Source organism: Limulus polyphemus, unplaced genomic scaffold (genome assembly GCF_000517525.1).
Source record: "Limulus polyphemus unplaced genomic scaffold, Limulus_polyphemus-2.1.2 Scaffold563, whole genome shotgun sequence".
Taxonomy (NCBI): Eukaryota; Metazoa; Arthropoda; class Merostomata; order Xiphosura; family Limulidae; genus Limulus; species Limulus polyphemus.
The window spans coordinates 362,589-374,954 of NW_013666173.1; the positions used below are offsets into that span (position 1 = coordinate 362,589).

Sequence of the window (12,366 nt, forward strand, 5' to 3'; positions counted from 1 at the left end):
AAGTAACTGAAAATTCAGAACGTTCCCTGGGAGGTCCCATCACCACGTACAGGAATCCACGTCGAGGGGTCGGTAAAATTAGTCATCTCACATTACGGTCATATCAGAAAAATTACCATTACGTAGACAATTTGACGGTTTAAATTATAAATTAGAATTTTTTTACTTATGAAAGATATATATTTCATCAATTATTACTGTTCATAATTGAAGTCCCTAAAAAATTATAGCTGTAGATGTACGGTTTATGGTTCATAGCAATATTAGTAAATGTATGATCCTAAACTTATCAGCACAAAGACGCTTTAGCTATCTCATTCTACTACTAAAACTGATTTTGTTGTTCGGTAATTAATAAATAAGAATATGGATGTATATAATATAATAGGATTCAGGTAGATACATTATGTGAATCAATTAACATAGTTATATGTCCTAAACTAATGACAAAATAATACAGGCAATTTGAGTCTATAATTACAAAATAGGAAACAAATATGAAAAAAGTATAATGCCTGATCATAATTATACCAATATGTTTAATTGCATATTGATTTTGTTTTGGATCGACTTAACATTTTGCTTTTCATATTCAGATATTTTAATTGATTTTGCCTTATGATTTGACAACAGTGACTTAATTATATTTCCCCCTTCTTACTCGGTAATATAATATTATCTGCCTCTTTGGTTTGCCTGTTAATGTTTATGTGTCTATATTTTTGTTTGTTTTCCGTACTTGCTAATCATAATAATACTCTCTTTTTTTTCTGTCCTTACGACCTAAGTGCGCATGCATGCGCACTTAATTTCAAAAATGGCGGATGTAAATATACTTCGATAGACATTTTCTACAACAATATATTATAAGCTCATTCAAGTTTTTAAAAATATATAACTTTAGGTCGTAGAACAACTTTATAAGTTTACATTTATTAATAACATTAATGCGATAAAGTTTAGTCCTAACCAAACTAAAGCAAAAAACGTACACAAGTTACAGTGTTAATTTATCTCTTTATCGAATATAGACTATTTAATCAAGGCTTAACTAATGTTAGGACTAAGAGTAGTGGACTTATATACGATTAGAATTCTTTTGTATTATTCTAGAAATCCTGTATTTAAAGAATTGCTGTTGCAATAAAGATACTAATTTGACCACAAATGTTTTGCGGATCTCTGCTAATTGACTAATGCTTTACTGTCCTTACGCTTCATATCAACCATTACGGAGGCCAACGCCGGTAGAGATATGTTATTGTTGGAAGCCAAACAGGAAAATTCTGTAAACAAATCCTGACGTTTAAGTTCAGAAATTTCTAATAGGTTAAAGCTGATGTTATGGGGTGTAACTCCATAGGTGTTGTCTAGTAGCATAGGTCCTCGCCACCAAGTAAGCTTTGGTATAGGAAATCCTAAAGCAGAAAAGAAAAAACTATAAAGCAAAATAGATATGTTATCAACCAAACGATCTACCATGTTTCATTTTTGTCTTCTGATCCTGTGTTTTATGTGATAGAAAAAAATGTACTGGGTTACGTCAGATAAATATTGAGACCAAGTAAAACAAAACATATTAAAGAACTCAAAATTTAACATAATAACGATAAATATGAAGCCTATCTATCATTCAGTTCACCACTTGTCACTTAGTTAAACTGGTTTCGTGAAATTCCACTCCTTATCACCCTCTAGACAAGGACAAGTGTTTAAGGGAATGATAGGTTGGGCTTCATATTTATGTTTAGTTTCTTAAGCAGCTTGTCTGCTGAATAACTTAGAAGAATAAATCAGTGACATCAATGCTACATATTTTTTCAAATTCATTAATGGGTTAATGACGTTGGAAGGAATTCTCGAAATTGGTATAACTCAGTGACTAATGGTGAATCGAATGGTAGATTGATGTTTATTTTCGGTATCTTAAACAGTTTGTCTTCTGAATAATTTAGACGAATAAATCATAAATACTACATGTTCTTGAAATCCTATAAAATAAAAAATTAATAGCCATTTCATAAATTTATAAAATATATTTATCTATCTATATATATATATATATATATATATGTGTGTGTGTGTGTGTGTGTGTGTGTTTTATTTCCATTATATTTTACTGTTCTATATACATGCATATATATATATATATATGTATATATCTAATAAGCCCAAGCAACTGAAATTATATTTGTGCTGTAGAACATTTGGTCAAAAGCTCAGTTTAAAGTTCACAATCAAGTTTCCACTAGGATTATAAAATTAAAATCTCTTTTATTTAACCTAAATTTAAAATAGAAATGTAGACCAAAACGGAAACTAATAACAGTTCATTCTCAGCTTTCTTAATTATAACAAGTTTACAATTGTAGGTTTCAGGTAACTAATTCCAGATACTTCTAAACTATGTTGTATATATCTCACCACCTTCACTTTCACACATCAGTTCCAGTTTATCTCCTTCATTGAAGGGGCCAATCATGTTTTTCAGAATTTCTCCATTTCTATTCATTATGACTGGATCCTTCGGTGGAACTGTTAAACCATCAAATAACAAATTATTAATGAAAACCATGACATCATAACCATGATCAAACACGTAAATGTCGTAGTAAAGTGTACAGACATTTATGTTTCACTTATATCGGTTTTAACAAATGTGCTAATGTTCTATAATTAAGCAATGACAGTTCATTAATAACATGGTATCATTAAAAGACGTTTGAAACGTTTTTTAATTGTGTTTTTTTGTATATGATACGGCAGAACATTTTCAGTGTTACGTCTGCGGGCTTATACTGTTAGAAATCGAGTTTCGATACCCGTTGTGGACAGAGTACAGATAGCCCTTTGTGTAGCTTTGTTTTTAATGAAACAAAATAACAATCAAAATAAAATTATTCATTAAATAAAAATTTAATTGTTTTCTTTCGATTGATATTGGAAGTTCAAAGTACCACTTTTTTGTTTGATACATGATAAACATAATTAACGAAAATATGTACCTTAAAACATTTTTTTTACGAAATCAATTTGTTTTATTTTAAAAGGTGAAAATTCTTTAACAAGTTTAGCCAATGATTTGGGTTTGTGCTGACTAGTCAGCCAAACGGGCTACAAGTTAATCTTGTGATGCAATCAAAAACTCATTACAATGTGGAATAATCGGGAGTTTATGAACTCCAGTAGTTTTACTATTTGTTTCTTTTCTCATAAGTGATTGACTGTATTTCCTGCACCTAAACTTAATAGTATTTAAATCTCTGAATAAATTACATATGCTACGAAACTGTTTTTTTAAGCCATTATTTGAAAAAAATATATATTTATATGTATGTGAATGTATTTACGTTACAATGGATTAACTCATCATTTAGATAAAAGTAGCATTGCCATTTCTAATCGCCAAATCTTACTTGGTAAATGAAATATAGCTTTACCGTTCCTAATCACCAGATACTGGTGTACAATCTAACGTGACTGAAACATTTGCTCCTTAGTTTTATTTAGACTCGATTTATTCAAAGTCATATATCTGCAAATGCTTTTATCGTAAAGAAAGACTGACGGATTTGATTTATGACTTGATCAAAAGACACCAATAGTAAAAGAATGTGTCTTTCAATCGCAAGATTCAAATAAGAAAAGTGAAAATGACGAAACAAAAAGTTAGTAAAAGTCGTACACATTGTTGTTTTAATATTCCGATGCGCTGGTGAAGAACAAAATGATGTTATCAATGCTATACACTTCAGACTGACAACTTCATATGAAAGTTTTCAGTAGAACAACGGGACGTGAAGTCAACAGCTAAATCCTAGGAATGTCAATGCTATATATCTAAGATTTTTGAACATGTTTTAAGTTGTTGTAGACAATGTAATCTTATCAACTCCCTCACAGGGTTACATTGTTTAATAAACAACAATAAAACAAAAAACACATTCAAATCTAACCTACTGCCGAAAACGTTGTTGTAACATTGCGACAAAGAAACAAAAAAGAACACGTTTGTGTACTTTTTATCAGTTGAAAAAGTAAAATCTTTTAGCAAAACTTTCGCCAAATATCGTAAAAGTAATTTATACGTTCAATTGCTGCGCATGAAACTATCGTAAAAGTAATTTATACGTTCAATTGCTGCGCATGAAACTATCGTAAAAGTAATTTATACGTTCAATTGCTGCGCATGAAACTATCGTAAAAGTAATTTATACGTTCAATTGCTGCGCATGAAACTATCGTAAAAGTAATTTATACGTTCAATTGCTGCGCATGAAACTATCGTAAAAGTAATTTACACGCTCAATTGCTGCGCATGAAACTATCGTAAAAGTAATTTACACGCTCAATTGCTGCGCATGAAACTATCGTAAAAGTAATTTACACGCTCAATTGCTGCGCATGAAACTATCGTAAAAGTAATTTACATGTTCAACTGCTGCAAATGAAACTATCGTAAAAGTAATTTATACGTTCAATTGCTGCGCATGAAACTATCGTAAAAGTAATTTACACGTTCAATTGCTGCGCATAAAACTATCGTAAAAGTAATTTACATGTTCAGTTGCTGCCGATGAAACTAGCTTCAATTTCGAATAAATAGTAATATTTGGTTTTCGATGATAAACGCTCTCGTTAAAATAGAATGCTATATAATATAAAGTATATTTTGGCTAAAGTAAATAATTTAAATGCTATTACATATATAGTCCTTTTGTTTCACACACTTTTAAAATCCTCAACCCGTAAAATCTATTGTAATTTAAAGCAAAAAACAAGTTCATTTATACATTATATTTGACTCATTCTGCCGTGATAGTTCATGCACGAAACATGACGCTAATAATGTTCATCAATGTCTTCACATAGAACATAAAAACTTATTCACGCTTACTTCAATATGGCCTACAACAATAAAAAATAAGTTTTTATCATGAATATTAAAATAAAAGCCTTCGGCACTCTATGTCATGCTAAACTTTAAATTACCCAGCTTCCAAACACGTCCTACCTTTTACAGTTTAAACAAGATACAATTACCCAGCTTCCAAACACGTCCTACCTTTTACAGTTTAAACAAGATACAATTACCCAGCTTCCAAACACGTCCTACCTTTTACAGTTTAAACAAGATACAATTACCCAGCTTCCAAACACGTCCTACCTTTTACAGTTTAAACACGATACAATTACCCAGCTTCCAAACTCGTCCTACCTTTAACAGTTTAAACAAGATACAATTTCCCAGCTTCCAAACACGTACTACCTTTCACAGTTTAAACAAGATACAATTAATCAGCTTCCAAACACGTCCTACCTTTTACAGTTTAAACAAGATACAATCTCCCAGCATCCAAACACGTCCTACCTTATACAGTTTAAACAAGATATATTTCTACTGAGGAAAATGAATGTTCTGACGTAAGTATTTGTAAGATTTATATGAAACACTGATGGTAAAATATCGTATTAACCTTTCTCACCTAGTCATCCAAAGCTAAAACAAAGAATATAAATGCGTATGAACAGAACTAGGCCAAAAAATCCAATCTGTTTTGACATAAGAATGTTTAAAAACTTGAGAAAGACCTATATATCGATCAACTCTTTAACGATTAACGTTTCTGACCAACATATTTCAAAAGGTTCTGTAGAGGCAGAATTTGTTGCTGTACTGCAATTAAAGTTAAACTTACAATCAGGATTAATTACTTTTACATGTGAATATATTGATAACTTATGCCTCATAGCTTTAATAAAAAACATAAAATAATTTGTGTTTACTTAACTAGAGTTTAAAAGATTTAAAAAAACAAAGTTTTGCAGAATTTTATTATATCACGGGTATGATGCGAGGAAGAAGATCTGGCATTGTTTTGTTCGTTCGTTTTTGAATTTCGCGCAAAGCTACACGAGGGCTATCTGCGCTAGCGTCCCTAATTTAGCAGTGTAAGACTAGAGGGAAGGCAGCTAGTCATCACCACCCACCGCCAACTCTTAGGCTACTATTTTACCGACGAATAGTAGGATTGACCGTCACATTATAACGCCCCCACGGCTGAAAGGGCGAACATGTTTGGTGTGACGGGTATTCGAACCCGCGACCCTCAGATTGCGAGTCGAGTGCCCTAACCACCTGGCCATCCCGGGTAATTTGTTTGTTGTTAAGTACAAGGTTTTGTTTTTTTTTTTGTTTGTTTGTTTGTTTTTAATTATGCACAAAGCTACACAAGGGCTATCTGTGCTCTGCCCACCACGGGTATCGAAACCCGGTTTCTAGCGTTGTAAGTCCGCAGACATACCGATGTGCCACTGGGGGGCTTAAGTACAAGGATATTCAATAAGCTAACTTTGTTATGCCCATCTCGGGTAGCGGATTTTTTAGTGTTACAAGCTCACAGACTTGCCACCTGGAGGCCTGTTTATGGAAACAGGAACATGTTATATTTCAATCTGAATATAAATATATTAAGTTAAAGTTTACATGAGTAGCTGTAATTAATTATATAACAAATGATAGATTAAATGAAGAACTCACAATTTTATAATTTTTGAATAAATCAAAAATATGTTTTAAGCTCTGAAGCAATACACTATTAAAATAAAACAAAACCATGTCAAAATATTTTTACTGGTTTATTTGTTTCATCCTATACTTTTTCTGTAAAACTTAATCACATATTAACTATTAATTTAATAACTAGTAAACTAATTTGTAAACAATATTTGCTATTTGCTGTAAAAATAGCAATATCTAAAAACCTGTTTAATATTGTACCCTGGAGAAGAATTTATTGCGAAGCTATATTTTGTCTAGCGTTTTTCTGTTGTTTTTGTTGTTGTTGCTGTTTGTTTTTTTTTCGTAACCGTGTGAGAATAGATAGCTCAATTAAAAGCTATAATAGATCAAAATCACAAAAAATGGGAACCTTTTCGGTCAACTGATGTAATTTAAGACAAATTTTTTACCGTTTTTTTAATCGTGTTTCGAGCTTAATGCTGTATTGAATTATGTTTTGCTCCTGTATAGACCCTAAAGTGTTCATTTTAGATAATTCATAACTATAGACCCTGTCCTGTGGAAATAGATAAACTAAAAATTTCGTACTAAAAGAAAAACAACAACAACTTTATGTATTTTTGGATAGTGTTTTTATGGTTTATTGAAGTCATGGGAATTTAGGTGGAAACATAGGAGGCAATATTTTGTTTGTCTTCAGCATATATCTATCACGATGATAAAAGTCGTACCGGTAAGAACACATATCCCTGTTATCAAATCATAAATGGTTTCAAGCTGAAACCATTTATTGTGCACGGTTCATTTACTTCCTCCTCCCTGTTGTAAATTACTCTCGTATATGTCGCTGTTTTCAAATACTCTCGTAACTAGGTTTGTCGTAATTTACAAACTTAGTTGTTGTTTTTTTAAGTTGTTGATAAGATAGTTTTATTCTAGGAAAAACTCATATTTTACAGAACAAAACGAGTATTAAAAATAAATTCCTATCAAGTTTTGTTAGCTATTAATCTAATTGCATGAAAATCAACATAATTATGTTCCTTTTTTTTTTCCTCATCATGGGAACTCGGCTGGGTTGCATAAGAACCAAATATTCTAAAATTAGATGAACATTTTTTTGTTCGGAACCTATTCTGAAATTTTAGTTGGTACTTGGCATTTTGAACTTTAATTCCATATTATGCGTATAAGGTTGCACTCCCAGGTCAAAGATTCCTATTATTCAGGTATAATCTTTCTTAATTTTAAACTTCTGATCAGAGGAAAGAAAGACAACCAGCCACACCTGCCGCCACTAGAGGTGTGACCACACCGGAAAGAGTGCAGAGTGTGGTTAGCATCATCAAGTCTCGAACCCTGACACTTAAATCGCAGGCTTACATGATAATCACGTCTCAGCCCTTACTGTTAGATCCGCAGGCTTACATGATAATCACGTCTCCAGCCCTTACTATTAGATCCGCAGGCTTACATGATAATCACGTCTCGAACCCTGACACGTAAGGGCTGGAGACGTGATTATCATGTAAGCCTGCGGATCTAATGTTAGATCCGCAGACTGAAACGTTAAATACTAGGCCACACTCGGCCCACTTGGGATAATCTGAATCACTAATTTCCTTTGAGCTTCTGCCAATCCAAGCTATAGCGCCATATGGTAATGTCTAAAAACAAATGTTTATAGTTTATCGACTTTTTTCAGTAATCCTTATTCAGCTTCTTTCAAATGCACATGGAATAGTGTATTATAACATTCTTTAATAGCTTAGTGGTTTGTTTGTTTGTAATTAAGCACAAAGCTACACAATGAGCTATCTGTACTCTGCCCACTACGGATATCAAAACCCGGATTCTAGGTTTGTAAGTCCGCAGACATACCGCTGTGCCACTGGGGGCAGCTTAGTGGCGCCATAATGTTTAGATCAAAATTAAGTGTTAAAAGTTGTTGTTGTTGTTGTTGTTTTTCAAATAATTCTTACAATGTGATTTACTTCAGTACATCATCATTTTAATACCTATTTCGTTTCACGCAAACTCAGTACTAACTTCTTTTAACAGTTTATCATGTAGCCTAATAGCATATGGAAAAAGGACATATTACATGATAAATTTCTCAGTTCTAGCATTACCTTGAATCCCCATCTGAATTCGAGAATTGTCAACATATTATTAAAATATACAAAATAATTTCAACAGTTTAGAGACAAGAGCAATAATGTGACAACATTGTTAACACCTGACGCTGTAAACTTATTCGGTATGAGCTTTCAGATTCAATTCAACTTTGTTGGAAAATATCGTGTTTAACATGTTAATGACATAAACGATATTTTTCTCAAAGTTAAATCTCAACATCTGTTTAAAAAAAAATTTTTTTCATTGAATATTATTTTTAACTTTTATTTCCATTCGATTTTACAGAACCTCAATCTTAATCACAGCTTATCGTAGTTTTCTTAATGGCTCAGTATTACAACGAAGTACTTACTACACCTGCGAACTTATGAGAGTATCAAACAGAGCTGGTAAACAACTATCAAATCATCCAGACTCCGCAATTCCCACACATAGTGGAAACAGCAACCGCCTCACCTTGATTAAAGGTTTCAAAGTCATCTCATCCGGATCATCCAATATTGAACTTATAATTAAAAATAGTTTATCTATTATAAATGAACTCTCAACTTTAAATAATATCAAGCTTCACTGCAATTAAGTCTGTTCTGAATAACCTGTATAATATTGTTACAATTGTTACACTATCTTATTCTGTTTTTGAGTTTGTTTTTTAATTGACTTCATTCTTTTACTCTGTATTTTAATTCATCTTTACAAAATGCTGGAACTTCAGAAATGTTTGTACGTAACATTTTACTTGGTTCAGTCTAGTTTATTGAAGATGGAACATTCCGAAACATTATACCTCGTTTCCCATCGAGTGAATCTGTTAGTGGTGAGCGTGGTTGAAATAGGTGACCCTCGGCCCACTCGCAATTTGAGGGTCACGGGTTCGAATCCCCGTCCCACCAAATATGCTCACCCTTTCAGCCGGGAGGCATTATAATGTTACGGTCAATCCCACTATTCGTTGGTAAAAGAGTAGCTCAAGAGTTGGCGGTGGGTGTTGATGACTAGCTGCCTCCCCTCTAGTCTTACACTGCTAAATTAGGGACGACTAACGCAGATAGCCCTCATGTAGCTTTGTGCGAAATTCAAAACAAATCCTCGTCCCCTTTCGGTGAAATAATTTTAATTTCATGATATTTTTTGAGATGAAATAAGTTTTATGTGTACTTCATGAATATAATTATAAATTTGTTTGTGAAGTCACTAATGATTTTACTTATTTATTACAAGGACTATTTTCCTTCCAGATTCACCTTTCTTTCTAATCCTCGTTCGATTGTTAAAACGAAGCACATGATACACACTTGTGATAGTCTACCATGTTGTTGAATACGTATTTGACACAAAGAACATAAACCTAACAATTACAATTAAAATTTATTGTTCAGATTTTACGTTGTAATTTATTAGGTGCTATAACATTCCCAGTCCTTGATTTGGATAAGCTCCGAGATCTTATTCTTATAACACTTTGTAAACCGATACAGCTTAATGGTATAACGCTGTTTATTCCAAAACTGTCTACTGTTCCTAAAATGTCATACTCTAAATTATATGGCGTAGTCGTAAACGATAATTGGTTGGTTAGTTGGACTTTAGTGGCGCAAATCGGCGAATCTATCTGCACCCTTAAACGGTAAGTTCCTTTCTAATTTTGCTGAAATTCACTACATGAGCACTATTTCTGAGAAATTAATACTTACCATAAGTTGAGAAATGGAATTATATTATTTTAAAGGATGCATATACACTGAAGTTAAATAAAGTAATGAGGGATTTACGAGTTAAGATTAATGCGATCTTTGATCTTAACAAGGGAAGTTCTATTTCAATTTTGGAGAAACTATCTCCTACAATCATGCTGCCTTATCTGCCTTATTAATGCATTTTCGGGTAAATATTCTCTACGAATTACATTATTGAGCAAACTGATAAACTATATAATCAGTGGTTTAATCTTCTGAATTTAAATGGGGATAGGAAATAATTTTCCCCAAGTAAAATTAATGGGTAAAGCCTGAATATCAGTAGTTTACACATACTTCCGCAGTGAAGTTTTACTTCTCCACACTAACCTTTTAAGTACAATATAAGACTGTAATAAAAGGTCAAAATGTGCTCAGGTTCAAAAACATAACACAAAGGTTAGAATGTAAAATTAACCTGAACAAATTACAATGTGGATCAGTTATATCTCCTTTAAATTTACGATAGAATATTCCAGAAGCAAATAAGTAGTATATTGCCTTTATAGTCTGTTAAATATTTGTTGTCTTCTGAGGTGCAAATAAACATAAAATATTCTGAAAAAAATTATCCTGAAACGTATTACTATCTAAAATTTTAAAACAAACATTAATGTTACAATTTGGATAATTAATCGCTATCTTGAGGCCTTAAATGATTTATTTCGACGGCGGCATGAGAAATTTGTTAACAATAGCCAGTAGCTGTTTAAGGATTTAAATTATAAAATAAAATTGGTAAATATTTTGGTAATGCCCTTGGATATTTGGTTGTTTGATTGAAATGTTCAGTACATTTATCTCCCTTAAGTAACTATTTTCATACATTATACCGCTGTAACTGTTAACTCAAGCATATACAAAGAAAATGGGATGTCACGGTTTTCTAATCAAAGACAAAATATAGCATTCGTGCCCAAAAAACGTGCTACTGAACTGGACTTTCAGTAGATTATAATAACGCTTCTGCAAGATTAGCTGTGTTTGTTTCGTTAGTAACGATCCCTGCAAGTTGGTATTAAACTAGGCTCTTTATAACATTTATGAACTTAACAGTACTTAATGACACACGAGTTACTTACAAAATGATATATTTTTTGCAATTACTTTTATACGAAAGGAAAAGAATAAAAAACACGAACATTAAACTTAATTTATAAGTAAATATGATAACACTCTAGAACGTTTTATTGGAAAATGTTTTCTCTCACTTATAATGGAGAGGGAAACTTCTGAGTAACGGGTTCTGGCTCTCTTGAAATCAACTCGACAGGTATAAATTCCTTTGTCAGCTAAAGAAACTGACTCAAGTTGCAGAATGGCTGGTTTAGAGACAGTAGAAAAGTACGTTCTGGTAGCATAATTGTCACTAGAAGAATGTCTTCCTTCTCCAGGCGAACCGCCTCTCCTGGCGTCTAGGCTGTAAAATGGTGTTGAAAAATCATCTCTGTACCAAAGTACTAAAGTGACGTCATCATCAGTTGTTGGCGGTGTAATGTCACAAGGTAGGTTGACATTTCTTCCCAGCACACCTTGTAGAGACACCAACAGCTCTGTAAGAAGAGGTAACAAATAAATTACTTCTAACGTAAGAATTCCACGTATCACCGTAACAGTGTTTAAAAGTTAGGATTCCGTCGTGAGGCATGTGAAGTTCACTAAGTTATAATGAACTGGATTACCTTAATCACAGCGTTTTGTATGTTTTAAGTCGTGTAGCGTCTGTTATTACTTTAGTCATAGAAATATAAAAGGATAAGTTGTAGGTAATATTACTATGTAATGTAGCACATTTCATTTATATGACACGTCTTTATTACTAAGATATATATATGTAGAAAAATTGGAAGGTGATAAAATACAGAAATTAAACTTTTAGAGAAAAATCACCTTTAAAAACTATGGAAGTATTTTATTTACTTTTTTCACTAAAAGTCTAATTTCTTTATATATATATATATATATATA

The 12,366-nt window shown here is 32.3% G+C and overlaps 1 protein-coding gene across 3 annotated transcripts in view; it reads right to left on the bottom strand.

The window, feature by feature from the left end:
• The window catches only part of LOC111085703 (hemicentin-1-like), a 77,602-nt gene that overhangs the window by 34,301 nt on the left and 30,935 nt on the right, over window positions 1-12,366 (bottom strand). For 2 of the 3 annotated variants that reach the window (XM_022385550.1, XM_022385552.1), the window contains exons 2-4: window positions 11,610-11,951; window positions 2,425-2,535; window positions 1,215-1,418 (exon numbers count right to left, since the gene is read on the bottom strand). In XM_022385550.1, coding sequence (XP_022241258.1) covers window positions 1,215-1,418; window positions 2,425-2,535; window positions 11,610-11,951 — 657 coding nt within the window. The remainder of the gene's footprint in view (window positions 1-1,214; window positions 1,419-2,424; window positions 2,536-11,609; window positions 11,952-12,366) is intronic. The other variant, XM_022385551.1, reaches the window with a different exon arrangement.